General features: G+C 37.3%; 2 protein-coding genes across 2 annotated transcripts; one reads left to right on the forward strand and one right to left on the reverse strand.

The window, feature by feature from the left end:
* The first annotated feature begins 50 nt into the window (after positions 1 to 50).
* On the forward strand, positions 51 to 10109 carry LOC116286462 (KICSTOR subunit 2). Its single transcript, XM_089029018.1, has 13 exons — positions 51 to 242; positions 647 to 777; positions 1474 to 1629; positions 2381 to 2547; positions 2777 to 2860; positions 3033 to 3086; positions 3615 to 3762; positions 4191 to 4307; positions 4937 to 5031; positions 5720 to 5882; positions 6695 to 6799; positions 7216 to 7327; positions 8297 to 10109. Exons 1-13 carry the CDS (start codon positions 224 to 226, stop codon positions 8353 to 8355), a joined length of 1410 nt encoding a protein of 469 aa, XP_088885144.1. The 5' UTR covers positions 51 to 223; the 3' UTR covers positions 8356 to 10109.
* On the reverse strand, positions 9502 to 18161 carry LOC116286478 (ZP domain-containing protein). Its single transcript, XM_031693001.2, has 5 exons — positions 17797 to 18161; positions 13340 to 13708; positions 12744 to 12966; positions 12217 to 12569; positions 9502 to 11867 (listed from the first exon to the last, which is right to left on the reverse strand). Exons 1-5 carry the CDS (start codon positions 17873 to 17875, stop codon positions 11776 to 11778), a joined length of 1116 nt encoding a protein of 371 aa, XP_031548861.1. The 5' UTR covers positions 17876 to 18161; the 3' UTR covers positions 9502 to 11775.
* Positions 18162 to 22543: the final 4382 nt, after the last annotated feature.

Here is a 22543-nt window from a genome sequence, read left to right on the forward strand (position 1 = left end):
CAACCCGTGAGGTCCTGGCACCTAATCTACATGTTACGCCTCACCAAAAAACAAAATGGCGGACGAAGTGTGAAAAATGAGTTTATAAAACTAAAAGCAGTTTAAACCGGATTTTCTTAGTATTTCGAAATTTTTGTAAGGCTCATTAAGCTATGTTGGGTAAGCTGAAATTGTAAGGAGCGCGAATTTATAGGGATTTGTTGTTGTGTGCTTGTGAAAGGAGATGGCAGAAGCTTTAAATGGTGAGAACAGTTTTGAAGTTGTAAACATTTGCATACTTCCTATAAGAATACGCTAGAATTTTCGATTAAAAACCCCATATAAAATTTTTTTATTAAATTATGAGGTATATATATGTACTTACTAGTACAATAAACTCGTAAATATTGATTAATTTACGATTGTTATATAAAATAAGCTCAATTATTATTGGAAAACTTTACGAACATAACCCAACCCCCTCCATTGAAGAGGCAAAAAATTCTCAAAAAAAAAAAACCCCGCTACAATTTTGCCGCCCCACCACCCACCCCCATGTGCTAATAAATGAAAGGCCCCCTAAATCGTAGTTTTTCGACCAACCAGAGTGCTGTCCAAATTTATATCTGATGTTTTAATAGATTTATTCCTGATATTGTTATTTCAGCCAATCAGGGTTCACAGCAAGGTTCACATTCACCTAGTCCTGTTCCACCAGTTTCCAGAGAAAGAGCATTGTTAGAAAGCTTTTTTCATGCCTTGAGTCAGTTTGCTTTTGAAAAAGCTAAAGACCAAGTGGTAAGTCACCAAAAGTAGCAAAACAATATAAAGCTAGTCTTAAAAACCAAGCATGCATGGTACCATTAGAGCATATAACTACTATACAGTGCTTCCCAATTACACAATCATGTAAAATCATTCAATTTGCTTTTGCTACAAACTCAGGGGCGTTGCCAGGATTTTCCATAGGGAGAAGGGGAGGGGGGAGGGGTGAATTATAAAATCCACCATTTTGTTTTTGTCCCCAAAATGTTGAACCAAAAAAATGGCCATACATTTTATGTTTTATTTTTACAAAAGTGTATATGAATAACAAAAATCCAGCTTTACATTTTACTTTTAAAACCTGTATAAAATCTAAAAGTTGTCACCAAATGATTTGTTACCACTAAGAGGATTGGCCCTGGCTCCCTTGATCCCCCTGGCTTCACCCTTGAAACTTGATTTTGGTGGATGTCAATCAAGGAATTTTTGCAACATTTCATAGGCACACGCTCTAGGAAACTTTGCATTTTCCAACAATGTCATGAAAACACTTTGATTGACTTCCACCAAAACCTTATTTTGTCAGAGACAGAAAGTTTGATTTTGCACATGCGATTGAGAAGAGTTAAATTGGCAATGAGACCTGTGGCTCATATTCTATGATCAAATTGGAATTGAATAGTTGAATTTTTTATAATTCATGTGTTTTTATTCTTTTTGCACTGACAGGAAAAAGAAAGAGATATAAAAAGGAATTCTTCAGCGTACAACAACTTATCAAGTGCATTATGGCAGAATTTCATGAACATTTTGACTCACTTAGCTGGAGCAGAAAAAATTTATTTCTCTCTTTCATTCATTACAAAGAAAATCTTCAGAAAAGATGTAAGTAATATATTTATTAGATGAATAATGTGTTATGGTTATGTTCAGCATAAAATACTGATCATCACATATTGGCAGATCCAGGAATTTTAGAAGGGGGGAGACAGGGGGGGGGGGTGACTATTAGTAACAAAATACTAAGACATTTGAGCAAAATGGGGGTGACTTGTCGCCGCTTTTACTACCCCTGGATCCGCCCCTGTCACATGATACTTCCAGTACTGTACTCTGGTACTCTGCAGCACATGTATAAAAAATATGAAAATATATCTCTTTATTTAAGTGTCTTCCAATAGATCCTTTGTCAAAATGGCAGCCGAAAATTGAAATGAGTTAAATTAAAAAAACAATACCAGCACTATAAAGAGCACCTTAACTTTAGTAACCCTGAAGATTCATTATGTCAAGTGTTATATCACTGAGAAAACTTTAGTTGAAAATTGACAAAATTTACAGACAGTTGTATGTCTGGGGGTATAGCATATACGAGGTAAACAAGGGGTCCATTCTTGGTTACTTGTACAACTACAACCAGCAGGAAGCAATATTCTCTAGTATTGTATCAATTACACACATTGTTTTTATTTGACTACTTAATATATAATTAATAATCAATTATTATTATCCTTTAACCTAAATGACTTGTAAATCTTTAGGGCGAAAAAAAAAATCAAATAAATTCAAATTCAAATTTAAAATATATAAAACTTATTTTAAATGGCATTTATATTTACTGCATTATTCTTTCAAGTTTGCAAGAGATAACTATAGAGTTCTTGTGAGTGAACTGAAGAAAACAGAAGAAACTGCACAGAGTTCTCATTCAAGGGCCAGTCCACCAGTTGAGTGCAGCTTGCTGACTGAAGTATGCAGACACTTGTCTCAATTTGTGCAAGCAAGACTTGAACTCATAGACTTGTATCCTGCAAGATATATTTGTTAGATCCTCAGTTGACACATACACATAACACACGACACACAACACATGGCACGTGACACAAGACACACAACACATGACACATGACACATAACACACCACACGTGGCACATGACACATGGCATTTGTTACACAACACATGGCATGTGGTATACAATGCATGACACATAGTGGAAAATACAACTTTAAATTTCCTTGACCAAATTATAGTTATGAGAGCTTAGCCAGTGTTGGAGTCCTACCAAACTCAAATTATGCTGATTTGGTCAGCATTATTGAGGAAATTATTGAAAAGTAAAAAGAATATATATGATTATACCATGTATATGTTTCCATTCATTCATCCATCCATCTATCCATCCATCCATCCATCCATCCATCCATCCTTTTTGACGCTTATAAAAGAAGATAAGTACAAAGGCATTAAACTTGTATTCAAGTTTCTATTGATACTTTTTCTTTACAGACATCAAAAGGGCTTCCACCATCCAATTTTGGACCCCTTAAAATCAAGTTTTAGGTGAATAAACCTGTAATTCCTACTTTTTAAAATTGTGTGGATGTAATGTTCTTTATTTCATACTGGCTGTCTTTCATTCTTTGTTTATTCTTTGTTTATATTGAGCTAGACTCAGACTAGGTGAAAGCCCAAAGATGAAATTAGAAATTAGAAATTGATTTTTGTGGAGAGCTGAAAACTGGATACAATTCAGTTGAGCGTTTTTGAAAGAGCTTAATTAATTTCCTAAGCAGTTAAGCTTTTTATATGATATTTCAAATATTTTTCAATGGTTTATTTTACAGATACTTCAGAGGGAGTAACTAGGTTTTGAAACAATAATGGACCTTTCTCAAAATTATCTTGAAATACCAGGCTTTTAAACAATGCAAATACAAAAGAAATGCTAGAAATTCTACTGAGAAAAGTGTGTTTTATTTTGTGTTTTCATGTTAGTCTTGTCCACCATAATTGGGAGAACTGTCCATTAATAGTCACCTCGAAAGTAGGACCTCTATAAAATTGCATAATTTGGTTTGTTTTTTTCAGTTTAGAGGTAGATGTTCTTCATCATGCTTTACAGGCTCAATGTGACATGACAGAATGGAAGTTTCTTCCATCTCTTCTACATTTGAATGAAAGTCACAGCAAGCTGTTGACTTGGGGACAGTTATTGCCTGCTTTGTCCAGTAAAGAGGTACAGAATGTCTGATGGACCTTATCATAATATGTGTTATCTATCGTAATGATTATCTTTTTTTTTTGCTATGGCGAGTTCATCTTTGATAATGAATACCACCCTTGAATACCATCAATTGCATGGATTCCACCATCAACATCATTATCATCATCATCATTATCATCATCATTATCAACATCATTATCATCATCATCATTATCATCATCATTATCAACATCATTATCATCATCATCATCATCATCGCCATCATTATCATCATCATCATCATTATCATCATTATAATCGTCATCATCATCATCCCCATCATCATCATTATCATCATCATCACCATCATCATTATCATCATCATCCCCATCATCACCAGCAGCTGCACCACTAGCATGTTATACAGTATGTATTTATATATTTCATTCCTGTCATTCTAGCTGAGCGTATCGTTATCCACCAAGAAGTCAATATTCAGTAGTGCACCCAAGAAACAAGCAGAAGCACCTTTCCTCTACCTGTGGTTGAATAAACTACAAGCATCTCTCGTATCAAAGGTAAGCCCGTCTGACTGACAGAAGCAGTTTTGGTTTGAATAGATTCAAGGTCATAAAATGCTTTCACGATCAAGAAAATGCAATCAAGCTCAAGCTCTGTTGTACGTCACATTCAACACAATTTGATGGACTTTGATCGTGAACTTGATTTTGGGGCGTTGAATTTGATTAACGATAGTGACGTTAAATAGATTTCAGTGTTGAATATAAAACGCGATATGGCTTGAGCTTGAATGCAATCGTTGATCTTACCATACTGGGGTCTCGGACGGACTCGTTTCCCAGACTTGGCATGAAATTTAATTATAGTTCGTTAGGTCTTCCCTTTTTAATTTTCTCCAGGGTTCTTTGGTTTTCTTCCCTTCGCAAAACTTATAACCTACACGCTATATTCTAATTTGATCTGTGAATTAGCCGTGCCTGACTTCCATCCGCCCAGAGGTTGTTTTTTAAGGTTCGTTGTTTCCAAACATTTTGTATTTAAAGTCAGGATTCATTCTTCTGAGTAAAAATTTGTTGTCTCTAACTTTAAACTTTTAAATATTTCCCTAAACGTATGATCTTACTTAGGTTCTGCTATAGATTACAGAGATTATAACGAATCTCTATTTATTGTACTTTTTTTCCAGTTCACTTTGTACTTTTTCACGATTCTGAGCGCACAGACCAGCCAAGCAGAGATGAAGACCCTCACAGCACGAGCGACTACAGACTACATAGCAAAGTAAGGGGAACAATATCATATAAGAACAAGCGTAATAGGTAAATTACGAGCCTTGTATTTACCTATTACGCATGTTCTTATATGATCATTCCGAGCCCGTCCCATACGGCTTACCGCCTCATCTCTCGGGAACAATATCATACAGGGCACGGAATTAACTTTTAAACCCAATAGCAAAACCTTGCTAGTAAGTTCTGTTCTCATTAGCAAAAATTTCAATGTCACTAGCGATCGGACGGGGTGAATAGCAAATGTTACTTGATGCGGGTTCTAAACTTTTCAGTCCTTCAATTTCTGAACTGTGGTCATACTCTCAAAACGTAGCTAGTTAAAATTTGTCACTCCCTAAATACAAAATCAAAGATTTTCATATTCGTTAACTGGAATAAACGGGTGTGTAGCAGTATTATACTCGCTTCTTACCTCTTGGGTCTACAGTTCGACTACTAGACTCAACATCACATGTGAATAGAGTTTGTTGGGTCTCTCCCTTGATTCGAGGGTTTTTATCCTGCTTCTTCGGCCTCCTCCCTCCACAAAACTCGCTAGGTTCAAATTCAATCTATTCTATCTGTGATTTAGCCATACTCTGACTTTGATCAGCTCAGGGGTTGTTTCAGTGTTGATAAACGTTCAATTGGTCGTATCCCATTTTTTCATTCTATTTTCCTCTTTATTTCATCCACAGGATCACTGCATTTCAACGCCGTTCAGACGCGCTCAACATCTCCATCCTCTTCGACGCCCAGACACTTGATTCATACCGTGGTCATGGTTACCATTTTCCTCAAGACAAAATGGACCAACCCGCGGGCGTTGGGGCATTCCCTGCCATTGTCTCCATACCTGGGGTGAGTTATTTGATCGTTCAATTGAGGTGTTCAGAAGTTAGTTATAATTAGTACTATATAGTAATCTGTATTCAAACATTCTGTTAAGCTTTAGCTGTTGTATCACAGCTTGAGACAATCACAACAGAGCTAGGCTCCAACTAGGTGAAAGCCCAAAGATTGAATTGGAATTTAGAGGGGCGGATCCATAATTTTATAGAAGGGGGGGGGATTGTAGCATTGATTGAGGTGGTGGAGAGATATAGCAGACCAAAGGGTTGGGAAGACGATTATTTGCTGCAGGCGAGCATGGTTGTTTCAGGTCCCACACACGGCGTATAGAAAAAAAAGCGAGTGAAATGTGTTCGGCACCCCTGTTTTAATAAAACTCGCGATGCTGTTGGTGTTGTCATGAAAATGATGATGATAATAATAATAATAATAATAATAATAATAATAATAATAATAAATCACGATGGCTCTCATAGGGGGGGGTTGCAACCCCCAAAACCCACCCCTAGATCCGCCACTGATTTAGAAGTTGATTTTTGAGGAGGGAGGAAAACCGGAGAACCCGGAGAAAAACCCTCGAAGCACAGGAGAGAACCAACAAACAACTCTACTCACATACGACACTGAGACCGGCAGGACTCGTAGCCGGGTCGCATTGGCGAGAGGCAGCGCATTTGAAGCGACCCGCCACCCGTGCATTAATAGGTCAGGGAGGCATATACATTGGTCTATACAACGATGTTTTCTTACCGATATTTCATGATGGTCGGTATCCAGAGGGGGTCGTATTTAGAGGTATTATACATCAGTTTTTTGTTTAGGAGCGTCCTGTAGAGCATTGGCCGAACATCATATCGATCATAATGGACAAGAACCATGGACACGATCTCACCTACACAGACAAGATTGTCTACTTCTTTGATAACGTTAGTCAATATGGAATGGGGTTGAGTTGAGTTTGGTGCCCTTGAAATACGGTGCTACCTTCAAAAGACTTCATATTTTATCGATACCCTGAAACAACCTCTGGGCTGATCTAAATCAGGGCATGGCTAACTCACAGATCGAACCCTGAAACAACCTCTTGGCTGATCTAAGTCAGGGCATGGTTAACTCACAGATCGAACCCTGAAACAACCTCTGGGCTGATCTAAGTCAGGGCATGGCTAACTCACAGATCGAACCCTGAAACAACCTCTTGGCTGATCTAAGTCAGTTCACGTGGGAACTTACATATCGAACTCTGAAACACCCTCTGGGTTGTATTGTACTATTGTAGTATAAATCTTTTTATATCTTGCTAAAATCACGCTCCTACATAAGTCCTAACTTTATCTTTCAGAGGGTTCAAAGTACGTATTTCCTGACTCGAATAGACTACCGCATGACGCTCATCATTACCTTCTGTACCAAGAAAGCAGAAAAAGACTCGTATATTACGACATTTATGAATGGTAAGTGCTGTTGATTTGGAGCCATATGTGAATTGAGTTTGTTTGATGTGTTGTTCTCTCCCTTGCTACGAGGGTTTTCTCAATATGTGAGATGAGCGTTGTGTGCATAGAACATTGAATGTACAGTCAACTCTCGCCTTACGGACACCCCGATATTACGAACACCTTGCTATTACGGACAGGAGAAAAATCCCCGACAAAAATACAGTCAACTCTAGCCTTACGGACACCCCGATATTACGAACACCTTGCTATTACGGACAGGAGAAAAATCCCCGACAAAAATACAGTCAACTCTCGCCTTACGGACACCCCGATATTACGAACACCTTGCTATTACGAACAGGAGAAAAATCCCCGACAAAAATACAGTCAACTCTCGCCTTACGGACACCCCGATATTACGAACACCTTGCTATTACGGACAGGAGAAAAATCCCGACAAAAATACAGTCAACTCTCGCCTTACGGACACCCCGATATTACGAACACCTTGCTATTACGGACAGGAGAAAAATCCCCGACAAAAATACAGTCAACTGAACTCTCGCCTTACGGACACCCCGATATTACGCACACCTTGCTATTACGGACAGGAGAAAAATCCCCGACAAAAATACAGTCAACTGAACTCTCGCCTTACGGACACCCCGATATTACGAACACCTTGCTATTACGGACAGGAGAAAAATCCCCGACAAAAATATTGACAAAGAAATGACCGTAAATAACTTTCACTATTGCGGACGCTCGCTATTACTGACATGAAGTGACGGTCCCGAGGGTGTCCGCGGTAACGAGAGTTGACTGTAGTGGTTATGTGCGCGAGTGAAAATGTCCCAAATTACTGCGAAAGCGCTAGAACGACTGGACACTTAATTTTCAACAAAAAAGCAGATTTTTAGTGTCCATATTATAGAGGTTTCAGTTTATATAATATACATAGTATCTTGTCTTTCTTTTGTCTAGATATCGCTTGTCATCTTAGAAACACCAAGATCTTTTCAGTTCTCAAGCAAGGGACGTAACACTTCTACCCTGGGTACCAGAGGCAACTCCCAACATGGAATCCCATCCTTGATTTCAAGCTATTAAGAGGAAATTTTTTTTCAATAATGAGCAATAATGGCAAAAAGCGCCAAAAACTAGACTTACGTATGAGTTTTGATCCCAATTTTCGTTTTGGGTTAACACTCTGACCTTTTTAATTTATAACAGTTAGAAACTGATGTACTATGATAAAATGCCTGTTTGAAGCGGTATTTTCAATTGTACAAAGATGTTTTGTTACATTTGTGTTAGAATGTTGCTTTGTCAGGCTTTTTTTATAGAAAATATAAGGGAAATAAGCAAATGAAGGCCTAAATCTCATTTTCGAATTAAATTTTTGCTTTGGGTTAACACTTTGATTCCACTTTCATCGGTCATCTCCACTTCCAATCAAGTTAAACTTTCTGAATAACAAGATTTTAGCCTTGTACAACAGCCTTTCTTCAAGAAAATAGTTTTTGGCGCTCACTGCTTGAATACGAAAAGAATTCTTTCTTAATAATAGTGATAATCGACTTTATTTAGAGGTAACACGTGATAGTTGCCAATAAACTTGTAGCAAATAACTCTATGTCAACGTCTTTATTAGTGAGACGGGACTGCTATTTTACGTGGTCATCTAAGCCACGGCGAAGGTCTAACCATTTGCAAATATTTTTCATTAGAGCTCCTTTTAAAGTGTATATCAAGGAAGTTTTTTTTTCAAAATCACTTATATGTAAATAGTGTAGTAGTATTTGATATTTCAAATATTTATATCTCTGAAAAGAGAAGTCCACATACAAAAATACTGCAACCACACCACTACACTGTTCACATATAAGTGATTTTGAAAATATTTTTCCCCCTTGATATACACTGTAAGATGCAATTACATCTTGAAAATTACTCTTTCAGGTTGTACGTAAAGGTTTCTTATTTCAGACCACGTGTAACTTTCTAGAGTATCATTTCAACAGTTGTACATATTAGATACACGAACATGATGAGTATGGATACAACTCAAACAGAGAATCTTATTTTGGAGGGAATGACACGTGGTTTGAAATGGGAAAACATTACAACCAAGGTGAAGAGTTCTATTCTAAAGAAATATCTCATAACAAACTCAATCCACTAAATAATTGTTCAAAGCTTATTATAGGTACGAATTTATTTTGTATCTTTTACAAGGAGTTACTACAAACATATGCTTTGCATGAAAGTTAAATAAACACAATATAGATCACGTGTGAGTGGAAAACATACGGCAACTTGACTTATAAATGGCTTTCACATTCTAAGCTGGTGATTGGACAGTATGTGTTTACTCATATTTGACTGGTTCGCACCGGAAGTCCTTCCAGTTGCTTTCGAAAATCAAATCATGACTGGTGTGCTTTTTGGCAAATTTTTTTTTTCATTCATATTTTTGATTGGCTGGTACCAAATTCAAGAGCTTTGATTGGACAATGCGTTATCTCGGTTTTTGATTGACTGTTACCCGAAGTATATCAAATGGCTTCCAAATTCAAATACTAGCTGTGATTGGACAGCTTCTGTCTAGCTTTCTGATTGGTTGAGTGTGATAACCATCTTAAGTCGTAGTACCATACGCAACCTGTCCCTCGACACTTTACTATAACTTTTCGTTACCATTTGAATGTCACTAAAATGCTTTAAAAGCCCATTATATTTAGGGATTAAATGAATTTTGAATTCTTGACATAAGAATAAAATATCTTTGTCTAAATATGATAGAGTTTTTACCCTAATATGGAAAAAATAATTTACGCGATATATATTCACAGAAATGTCTATTTGGATGAGGGGTGGTGTCTTTTGGGGGGAATAGTTAACACGTGATAAGCTAATGTTACAAAGATCTTAACATATTCTAGCTAGCTTATGTAACTTACATTATCAATTCCGAATTTGAGGGAAAATGGCGGTGCATTGTGGACACTGTTTTAGGAGACATAGTTCCAAGATGGCGTCTATTTTGTCCCCTTAAAAAGCCCACAATGCACTGCAATGCCAACTCGACCCAGTTTCCCTCAACCTCGTAATATCTAATATCACGAGGTAAGGTTGTGCAATATAACCGATATTGTGGTGCAAATAATGTAACAAGTGATTTTGCACGTGACAAACAGACCGTAAAATTACAGAGCCAGTTTTCCTATTTCAGACCATTCCTTGGAGTATCATTTCTTTGTTTAACAGTTGTGCATAAGAAGACACATGAATATGGATACAACTAAAACAAAGAACATTACTATCAAGAGAATGACACGTGGTCTGAAATGGGACAACATTACGCTCAAGGTAAAGAAGTCTATTGTCGACATATATATAATTATCATATTCTATTCTATACTTTGAAACCAACCTAACTATGAACTAGTCATAAGTGTGATACAGCATTTGTAAGTAACCCCTGTCCTTTCCTAATCAGAAGATGTCTATATTATTCCATCTCACGTATGGGAAGTTTATGTCCGTGAATCCGCTTCCTACCCGGCCCAGGACTTCCACTAAAATGTCAGAAAATGTGAACTCGAGATTTATTTGTGGCGCTAAACGCCCAGTCAAAATGGAAATAGAATGGACTACTTCGATGATACGGCGGCCATCTTGGATCGCAAGGCATTAAGGGACATTCAGGCAAATTAGAGCTAATGTGGAGCTTGATGATATATTTTTCTTTATGTCTCCTGTCATCATTACAGCAATAGACGGCAAATCGATCACCTTCACACTTGAAAGAAATACAAACACACAACACTCTCTACATATTATCCGCCATCTTTGTTTTGTTTCCGGGCCCCTGGCCGATCCATAATGCCTTGCGGTCCAAGATGGCCACCGTATCCTCTAATTCACCTTTTCGGCGCTAGCTTGGGTTGTGTTACGGTCACCAAAAAGTTCGGACATCGTTCTCGGATTCCCACACAAATTCACTGACTTTAAAGAGAAAATTTAGGTAGATTTCTTTAGTTAGCTATCTTAACAGCAGTAAGAAAAGCTTCAATCAAGCTAGAAAAATGATCATTTACTTGTATATAGAGAACTAACTAAACATTAACCAAGTAAATAGTTCATTTAGAGTCAGTACATTTGCACAGAAATTCGAGAACCATGTTCGAACTTTTTGGTGACCGTACACAATCTAAAGCAATTTATACCCCGTGACGGCAAGCGCGGAAAAGGTGAATTCCTCCATTCCTAGACCGTCCTCGATTTATTTACGACCAGTTCTGATAATTGCACCAAGATTCCAAAGAATTGGAAGATCAAGTGCTCAAGTTCACTCCCTTGGTTTATCTCCAAGGAAACCGCAAGAATCGATAACTTGGAGTGACAACCAAGCTATCCCCGCCCCTGCCAGTCTAGGGATCGTACATTTGATGCTCAATTTAACTACAAATACGTAATAGAATAAAGGATATGAAAAAGAGTACTAGAGTTGGTGAGTGGCGTGATCCACTGCCTTCACGTCGAGCAGACTCTGTGAAAATATAATAAATAATTATTAATGGTTAAAAATTAATCTGCGACCAAACATCTGCAAGATGAGGACACTACATGAATAGCCAACGGTAACAGGTGATCTATGATGTTAAAGGCGTAAAAGAAGTAGGGATCGGCCTATAGTTGGAATCTACGAGTCGATTTTTGTGAAGGGAACTGAATGCCTAAGAATTTTCAAAATTAAAGATAAAATTTTTAATTTCAAAACCTGGAGAATCGAACCCGGGTCGCATTGTTGGCGAATAGGCTTGGCTTTCGCCGCTACGCCACCCGCATTCCCGCGGGATTTCAAGAGACAGAGCTATCAAATAAACATGACAACGTACCTTGGACCAAGGGGCCTTTACGTATAGGATCGATATAGACCTTCAGGGGCCCTAAAGACACATCATAGATTTTACTTGTCATGTTGAGTAGACTCGTCAGGTTGTCGTCCATGATGACTTCCTCTGTTTCTCTGGTCGTGATGTCTCTCTTAGTTAGGTACCGGGGCCTATCGGACTTAGAACAGGCCTGGTTACACCGCGACGCGTTGTTATCCTTGTGGCATACTATGGCCTCGCAGTGAAGGTAAACTTGGCTGGAGTCTTTTGACTGAGTGAAACGGAACGCTTCGAAGCTGAACCGCTGCTCTTGGTCGATAGAGAACTTGTAGTTTAGTGTCTGGTCAGTTGGACACCTGTGGAAACGAATGAATGAGAATGAATGGGAATGAATGGATGGGAATAAATGAGATGACAAATGAAAGTAAATTCGGAAAATTGAATACTAATTGTTTGATGGTCACCTTTGGAAAAAATAAATGGGAACGAATGGAATGAGAATTACCATGAGAATACTTTTATATACCTACCCGTTCATGAGTACATAGTACGACTGTTCGTGGTTCGGGTCTGGAGATGGTGTTGCTTTGCAACGGTCAAGAAATAGCGTCAGTCCCGTCGTGTTGGTAAGGACCTTGACTTTAAGGTATACTCGTTCCCCTACCCTCACCCTGACGGGAAACCGTGTATAAGGACTGAAATACTTGCTTGTCTGGAACATGGTCATGTGGAATGAGAAGTTACCAAGTTTTACTAGAACCAAAAAAAAGGTGAGTTAGAGGACGAATGGATAGATGGGGGAAAGAGGAATGGACAGAATGAGAGGGAGGGAGGGATGCACGGACGGACGGATGGATAAATGGATGGACTGATGGATGGATGGACGGACGGATGAATGAATGGATGGATGGATGGATTGACGGAGGGACGGAGGGACGGAGGGACGGACGGATGGACGGATGGATGGATGGATGGATGGATGGATGGATGGATGGATGGATGGATGGATGGATGGATGGATGGATGGATGGACGGATGGATGGATGGATGGATGGATGGATGGATGGATGGATGGATGGATGGATGGATGGATGGATGGATGGATGGATGAATGGATGCAAATTACCTTTAGGCCTTGTGACGATCTTTCCGACGGTACTAAAAGCATTGAGAGTCATCCTAAACGTCCTGTAATACGAACACTCGAACATATAGAAATACGATGGATACCGACTGATAGGACTTCCAGTACGGAAAACTTCTGTATCAACACTAGCGAAGAACGTCAATAAATCCTCATTCGACGTCAACCGCGTGTTACACCCGCTCAGCGGTGTCCTCATAATGACATGCGTAGAGTTGATATAATAAGCTTTACAATCAGTGCCATTGAAGTGGAAAGTTTGGGGGTCTAAGAAGAAGAACCTGGCTCTTGAGACGTGGAGTTCCATGTATTGGGGAGCACAGTGAACAATAAGCCCATCCGTTTCTTCCACTGAAAAACAAACGACATGCTGTTTTACCTAGACATTTTGTACGTACCGTGAAACTGTAAATCAATTTTCCATAAAGAGACAAGCTTCCTCGCATTGCGCGCAAGTTCGCTTGTTTCATGTACTATCCTGCTATCATTCCCTTTTTTTAAAAGTTAAGGGTGCTCAGTGGGATGAGAGGGTTGTCATGGCGATTGCAGTAATGTACAATCAATCCAAGCATCCAACTCAAAAAGCGCGCGCAAAAGACCGACAAAGCTCAAATCAGTAGAAGGCTCCCTTGAAGGCGCTCAAAGCTCGAGAATGCTAAGAACGTAAAGCTGTATCTTTAACCACGCATTTTTGCTAAGCTACTAACTGACATGCTTTATGATTAGATTTGGATAAGCGTCATTTGAACTTTAATGCCTGGTTGAACCTTCGTGTAAGGCGCGCGCGTTCTGCTGTCCACCAACGTACGCCTATAATTTGCTCTATTCCTTACAATTCCAAACCCCGAAACAACTTTAAAATGCATAATTATAACATATAAAAACATTACAATACGACCAAAAATAAAATAAATGTATGAATCGAGTTCGAGTTTCGTTATTTTGATGACTGAATAATATTTATCGCGTGGTCGGGCTTGGCCTCAAAAGTAAAGTCTTCAGTAATTGCGGCAACCTTGTCGACTTTGTCTAGACTAGGGTCAAGTGTGGCATCACAAAATTTATAGTTTTCGAGTTCTTCGCTTTCATTATTTCTCCAGCATCTAATCAAAGCCTGGGAGCATTTTTCTTCGTTCTGGAAGTCTCTAAAACAACAGATACTTCATATTTTAAAAAGTATGATTACCTACAGGAAGAATGTTTTCATCATCATTAATACTCAGTCATTTTGTGAGTGTGTCCGCCCTTTTGACTTCGAAAAACCAGACATTTAGGTCATCTACTATCAACTCAAGTGGACATTAGCATCTTTAATGATAATATCTCTACCAAACAGGATTACGTTCTTTCAACTCTTTCGTATTTATTGAACCTTGTAAAAAGTGATAAATGATTTGTGCTCTGAAGCCTCGACCTCTAAGAAACACCTTGAGACGGCTTATTTAGGCAAGACATCTGTAAATCTTGAATGTAAAAATGATTTTTCCTTTAATTCATTAAATATAAAATAAATATCAATATGTCATCCGATCCTTTGGTGAATGAACATTACCATTTCCAGATATTTTCCTGGACAGAAAAACAAACTTTATTTTTTTGGCAATATATATTAAAACTCTAGACTATAAAGTTCATTTAATTCTCATCCTAAACAAGCCTAAGGTGTATACAACGAACAATTACCTTTCCTAAAAAAATGAGCTAAAAACAACCTTCGCTCAATCTTATTATCAAAGAAACGTTTTAAAAATGTTTTAAACGAAAGTTTTTGTATAAAAAAATTGATTGGGAAGAAAATTTCCTAATTGGCAGGGGCAGATCCAGGGAAGGGGTGCAGGGGGTGCTCACTCCACCCTGGTTCGACTTTGTGCCCCAACTTCGAAGATAACCAATACTGTTTTTCCCTTGATTCTAAGGGGTGCACCCCTCCCTGGGTTAACTTTGTGCACAGCACCCCTCCCTGAACAAAATCCTGGATCCGTCCCTGATTGGATTATATATTATTAGGAATATATATTAAAACGAAGTTGAAAACATCAGCAAGCTAGGTATTACATTAGTGGCAATTTGTGGTTCCAAAAAATTTCCATACCCCACCATGCATAGGAGGGACATATTCAACTTTTTTCCAAATAACCCATACCTTGTAATTTTGTTTTTTCTCTGACCTACCACCCTTGTAATTTCCAATTTCCTCCACTTTTTGCTACAACTGTGTTAAAGTTTTTTTTCCAATATAAAATGGCATTTGCGCAAATAGTATGGTATCAACTATGAAAGCATTTAGGCATTAATTGTTCAAATTAAAATTACTTGCTTATTTATATGTTATAGAAAGTTCTAAAAAGTTAATAATTAATTATTGTGAAACAATAAAAAGTTTATTCTTTGCAACCAACATATATATACACACAATATGAACAATTTCAATGCCGAGGGATGGAAGTTTAGCATTAAATGTAAGGTTTATATATTAAACATGTTGAATTTGTATAGACTTACACAGTTGTATGTGTGGGAATATGTGTTGGGCAACAGCCAGTGGGTGTGTCGATCAATACACGATGCGAAAATGCCATTATCATAAATAGTTCAATCAAAACAATAGTAAAGACAAAGAAAATATAATATATTGAAGGTACAATTATGACTATCTAACACAAATGAAAATGCTATATGATCTAATTCAACAAAAACTAAAAAGTTTATCCCAAAATATAAAAGAAATCATTATCTATTGCTTAAATACATGTCAGCAGAGTTTAAAGCAAACAAAAATGGAAACCACGAGATATGTCTGGTATTTCCAGTAAGATTACATCTCTTATTTTTCTAATGGTAATTTCAGTGAGTTCATATGGAAGGTATATTGCATTTGTGTGTTATACCATAAGACTATCTATTCAAGAAGCTTCTACAGAAATGTTTGCCACACTGCCATGCAGTGAAAGAACGCAAACAAACATTCCCAAACAAGCTATAAAACATCATCTGTGAGGTAAGAGTTTAAATCTTCTTAGAAGGTAATTTTAAAGCCTTCAACTCGAACTAGTTATGGGATCTTTGCCAGGTATTAATTGATGTGAAAATGAAAATGGCACACCTAGAATCATACATATAGTTTGCATAATATTTCTGAATGTTTTGTTTACAGTCAAAGAGTCAGAATTGATGGAACAAAAAAGGCTTGCCAATTATTAACACTTTCTATTTTACCACAAAAAATGATAACAAATTATAACGAGACTTCTAGCTAAAAAAATCATTAATTATATATCACTTTTTCAAGAGAAAGTGGAGTATTTTGTCTATACATCATCATGTCATTGTATATACATAATGATGTCTTCAATGATCAATGAAAATAACAGTTTTAATTTTTTTCTTCTTTTTTTCCTTTTTTTTTTTTTTTTTTTTTTTGATTAATAGGTATAGAGTATGTCATAATGCCTAAAGCCATAAAATTAGATAAAGTATACGAATCCTGCAAGGATGAATGGTGGTAATGTGGGAAGCAGAATGACTTAAACACAGGAACTCTGCAATTAGCAATATTGTTTTCACAGTTGCTCTGTATGTGGTTATAAAAGATAAGGGTCAACTTGGTTGTATCCATATTAACTATCTTGTGTCTTCGTAAAAACAGTTGAATGTAATGTTGAATATAAAAGCTAAGAAAATAGCTTTGCAAAATCGTAACATATTGAGATACTAACAATAAAAATTATACGAAAAAAAAGATATAAGAGAATGTTTGACTTTAATTTGCATAATCCTTTGCGCCCATTAATGTTCTTAACTGCGGTTTTAAAAATATAAAGATTTGTTCCTTAATGTACAAACTAAATTTATATTATATTTTTTCGCGTGAGGAGGAATTTAAAAGTTAATGAATTAATGCTAAATGGTAAAAGCAAAAATTCAAAACAGTCGTCAAAAAGTATTTAGCAATAAAACAATTTACTATAGAGAATGTTGCGTGAATGCTTTAAAACCATCACTTATATATAATCATTTTCTTAATCTTCTAAAACCAAACGATGCTTTCCTTTACTAAGGTATTAATATATGAAATAATCTCAGTATGATTTGAAAGTAAAACGCATATTATATTGGAAACTCTAGTGAGCAGAGTTGGAACCATTGAGCTGTAGCCTACAGTGAACATTCAAATGGCTTTTGGAATTCGAATCTTGAAAATTCAGATCATCCTCGAACCGATTGAATTTCTTTTTTTCATATAGATTGGATTTTAATGTCAGATATAGAAGGCCGGGGAACACTCGAATAAATCGAGCTCAAACAGAGTAATTCTTTAGCATATTCGCTTTGCCATCGCCATTCATAAAAGACCTTGTCTCACCGACCATTGCGAACCTGTTAATGCTTGCGTTACAAATTACTGAAGGAAAAAAATTACATAAAAAAAGAAATTTTACCTGCTAATTCCGACGATACCTTCGACCAGACTATACATGATACAATCCACCCAAAAATTAGTAGTTTTTTAAGCTTCATTTTAAAGAAGTAGTGAGAATTCTAAGAGCGCTCGTCAACAGAAATCAGTTGCGCTTGGCTTGTTGTAATGTAAAAGTGAACTCCCGCACATGTCAAGTCGTGGCTTTTTTTTTCATGTTTTAGACATTAGTTCACTGCCATATTATACAAACAGCTTCCTTATCGATTAATGAGCACGTATTTTGATCGAAAACAGCTATAAACGGCTTAGAAATCTTCCTAAAGTGTGCATATAGTACTTTTTCATCAAAACATTATACCATATATTAAATGCTTGGGTTAACCGGAAGGCCGCTGACCCGTATGGGTGTAAAACTCCAGATTATTGATCCACACTCCGTTAGGATGACTTTCAATAATCAATTATCAATAAATGGTAAATAATTTCTAATAATTTTTTGAAATTAATAATTAATGTTTTATCTTTATTAAACCCCAATTACCTTTTTTTCCCTCCTAGTGTGTGTGGGATTTTGTTTTTTGTTTTTTGGGGGGAGGGGAGACAAGGGGTCGCCATTGAAAGAAATTTCATCCGACCAAATGTTTTTTTTTGATCAAATTTAAATGAATTTATTAAGAGAGAATTCTTTTCGTATTCAAGCGGTGAGCGGCAAAAGCTATTTTCTTGAAGAAAGGCTGTTGTACAAGGCTAACATCTTGTTATTCAGAAAGTTCAACTTGTTTGGAAGTGGAGATGACCGATGAAAGTGGAATCAAAGTGTTAACCCAAAGCAAACATTTTATTCGAAAATGAGGTTTAGGCCTTCATTTGCTTATTTCCCACACATTTTCTATACAAAAAGCCTGACAAAGCTACATTCTAACACAAATGCAACCAAGCATCTTTGTACAATTGAAAATACCGCTTTAAACAGGCATTTTATCATAGTACATCAGATTCTAACTGTTAAGAACGGGTTTTGAGTGTTAACCCAAAACGACAATTGGGATCAAAACTCGTACGAGAGTCTATTTTTTGGCGCTTTATGCCAATATTGCTCGTCATTAAAAAGATATCCTCTTAATGTTCAATTAGTAAATATAATCCTTCATGCTCTAGAATATCGTGGTTCTGATGGCAAGGCCTCCGGGCACGTAGCACAAGCCAAAACATTAATGTAAAAATAATAAATGACACGTGGTCGATCGTTTTTATTTTTTCTTCTAAGCAAATTAATTGACATTTTTAGAGGCTGTAGATGCTAAAAAATATAAGGCTTTGCAACAAGTTTGTTAGTGAATAAAATGATTTAGCAAAATCAATTCTTACAAAAATTAAAATCTATCCAGTAAAAAGGACGCGCACATTCAGGCATAAAGCTTTCGTTGAGTCTAGTGAATTAAACATGAAATTTGTCTAGTGAGCCAATATCTAATAAAAGGTTTAGTAGATAGTTGTAAACCAACTAGCGTAGCGTGACTTGATTGTTTGATTAAATTCAAATGTACTTTGTCTATATTTACTCAAGCCAAGACGTCAATGTATGTTCTTTTGAGTAAGGGTCGGAGGGCCGTGCTGAGTGGAAGGGTCACGAAACAGCTAGTCTCGCGTGGTTTGATAAGAATGAAAGCCTAATTTGTCAAACATGATTTAAAGTGCATAAGTCGGCCATTAAACCAGAAAAAAAGGATAGTTTATAGTACGAATGATATCAGCTATAGTCTTAGAGAATACTTAATGAAAATATCAATAGAAGTTGAGTATACAATGACGGCTAAGAATGACAGCGGGATGACAGCGACAAATCTTAGTCCCTGGAGCGACCTGTCGTCAGAAATAAAGATTTTTAAATGCTGTTCCAAGCTTGATATTCTGTCACAGTATTTTATATCAATGTCGCAGTGTTATGGCCGCGCTATAGTGAGGTCAGACTAGCGACGGTTCGGTCTGAAAATAGAGCATTTATAATCAGTTAAGTTTATTTGCCTGAAGCAGGACGCGCGCGGGGGTGAGGCATTGATATGCAAGAGAAGGGCTTTGTAGCGCGCAAGAAAATGCAATGTTCTTGTTTCAAAAAAATGTAGAGTCTGTATTGATCTACCGTAGAAGCCCGGTTATAAGCCGACGTGGCTTTATACAGTTTCGTAAGGTTTATTTATTTATTTATCTATTTTTTGATGGGCTTATGATCAGGGGACTAATAACCTGGGGGGAGGGGGTGGGGGTCCATATAAAATAGGGAGGCGAAGAAAAACTGAATCCTTTGTATCATGAAAAAAAATGTATGGTCTTCATGCAGCAAAAGCTGTAAAGCTTTGGAACGTGAATGTTATCATCAGAAAAAACTATACTCTGAGCAGGTTGTCAATGTGCAACGGTGCTTACTAAACCGAGGGGGGGTGGGGGGTGATGGGGAGTGGGGGTTTAAGACCAAGAGTACACAAATCCATGTTTGAATATATGCCTTTGTAAGATATTCAGCTCTATACATGCAGATACATTAGTTGAAGCAAAACAAATTTTTCTAAATATAATTGTTGATGATTAAAATGATGTTTCAAATATCTGTTGAAAATAGATTGTGCATGTAATCAGCGATGCATGCTAGGAGGGGTGGTAGCGAATTGCAACTGGCGTAAATCCACTGGTGCAAATCAGAACCCCGTAGTTCGTCAGGTAGCATAACTAGTATTTTCTGAACGAATCCAACTGATCGGAAATTTTAATACCTCTATTAAGACTAATGTGTACATGCTGATCATGAATACATCGCCTTTCTATGAAAATCTATGTAACTAATAAAAGATGTTCAAACATTGTAAAGTCGACAGGAAATCTGTTCAATGGCTATTCCGGAACAACGTGTTTGAATTGTTCGTAAATCCCAAGAAGGGATTGCGCTTGTCAGCTAGGATTTATCTTATAATGAAGTCAAATTCTTTACAATTCAGGAGCTTTTCGAATGATGGAGGAATGCAAACAAGCTAAAATGAAGAAATTGGTTGATGCTGTCGCATGTTATACAGAGAACGTTTTCTCTGCTCTCCTCTCCTCTCCTCTCCTCTCCTCTCCTCTCCTCTCCTCTCCTCTCCTCTCCTCTCCTCTCCTCTCCTCTCCTCTCCTCTCCTCTCCTCTCCTCTCCTCTCTTCTCCTCTCCTCTCCTCCCCTTTCTTTTGCTTTGCTTTGCTTTGCTTTGCTTTGCTTTGCTTTGCTTTGCTTTGCTTTGCTTTGCTTTGCTTTGCTTTGCTTTGCTTTCACCATCTACATAGTGTTTCAAACTACAGACGATTGTTTGTTTGTTTGGCAGCACCACTATAGATTGAGATCTGAGGTCTGAGAAAACATCATGATATTATTCTTAATAATATTATGACCAAAGCCATGCTGTGTTTTCTTTGCCCCAGTCCGAAGGAAATGTAGGAACATCAACCCGACGAAGATGTGCTTTGACAAAACACGAGTGTATTGACTTTTCGTCGCTCGTACAGCGATATGTACCGATGATTTGATGGGGGAGAGATAGAGAAGTGGAAGAAGAAGAAGAAAAAGAAGGGCAACGAAAAAATTCTGTCATTTTGAAATATTCTTCATAACTGACGGTTGGTCGGAGACCCGAAAACCCTCGCGGGGCCAAACAAGTCCATCCTTCCCACCCACCCCAGGGGTAGTTTCGGGAGTTTAAGCAAAGACAGCAAGGCTAATTAAGACGCCTGCTTTTCCAATTCATTGTTTAACATACAGGTCTTTATAAACACATTGAATTGACTGTTGACCCATTTTATACCCACATTTGGATCACTGCTGGAGCGCTTGACCTTACGGCTGCTGTCTGCGCCGACAACCACCGGTCTTAAGGTGGCTTGATTGCTAATATTCGCCTTTACTAATTCATTCTATGGATGAAAAACTACACACGTACTAATGTGTTTTAATATTGGCCCTTGTAGTCAACCCACATATATATATTTTGTAATTATGGATATATTACTCCACTCAACTTCCAAGTTTTTCCAAGTTTTTCCAAGTAACCTGAAGTTGTTTCGCCTTTTGAGTAATAAAAATATTTTCCAGAGCGTTTTACAAGGCTGAGCATGTCGAGGTGCATTCCTATACCCATTCAAATTTCTTTTAATTTTATTTATTTATTTATTTCATTTTTTTTTTTTTTTTTTGACAAAATTTTTTGGGGAATGGCTGCGTAAGATTTACACTTTACACTTTATTAACACTTTACAGCTTATTTGATTAAGACTTTATTTTTAGTAAAACTACCGAGCAGTGCTTTAATGATCTTAATTTATTGAATAATTAAATCACAAAAAAAACCCCGCGTTTTAAGGATGAAGAGTTCTACTTTCAACCTTGAAAATCCGGGCTATGAACTTGCTTAAGGCGCTTATTTGTTTTCAAAATGAGATTGCAATTATTTTTGGGGGACAAAAATGCAGTATTTATATAGGCTTGTTGCGCTCCAAAAATCATCAATAGTTGAACATGTGCGATTCTCTGAAGTTACAGGTCGTATGAAGGGGCGTTACTAGATGTGACTGACTGCCTTTCTATCAAATGACACCTGCAGATGATAATGATCAAAGAGCAGAACGACTACTCAATATGCAATCTGCAGAGGCCACTCTTGAAAATCAACGATATTTTCAAAGCTGCAGACTACGCGATACAAAAAATTTTTTCAACCAACATTCACAACGTATCCTCTAATGCGCTTT

This window comes from Actinia tenebrosa, unplaced genomic scaffold, assembly GCF_029948245.1.
Source record: "Actinia tenebrosa isolate PJP-AT-01 unplaced genomic scaffold, QUT_ActTen_1.0 PGA_scaffold13__45_contigs__length_12533684, whole genome shotgun sequence".
Classification (NCBI taxonomy): domain Eukaryota; kingdom Metazoa; phylum Cnidaria; class Anthozoa; order Actiniaria; family Actiniidae; genus Actinia; species Actinia tenebrosa.

Bases quoted from the DNA above. Each gene is read 5' to 3' on its own strand.
- LOC116286462 (XM_089029018.1), top strand. The intron at 2,548-2,776 runs GTATCCTGCAAG...ACCAAATTATAG, and splicing joins AGACTTGAACTCATAGACTT to TTATGAGAGCTTAGCCAGTG. The intron at 2,861-3,032 runs GTAAAAAGAATA...TTTTCTTTACAG, and splicing joins ATTGAGGAAATTATTGAAAA to ACATCAAAAGGGCTTCCACC.
- LOC116286478 (XM_031693001.2), bottom strand. From the start codon at position 17,875: ATGAAGCTTAAAAAACTACTAATTTTTGGGTGGATTGTATCATGTATA. The intron at 12,570-12,743 runs GTAGGTATATAA...TCGTTTCCACAG, and splicing joins TACTATGTACTCATGAACGG to GTGTCCAACTGACCAGACAC. The intron at 11,868-12,216 runs GTACGTTGTCAT...ATATTTTCACAG, and splicing joins TAAAGGCCCCTTGGTCCAAG to AGTCTGCTCGACGTGAAGGC.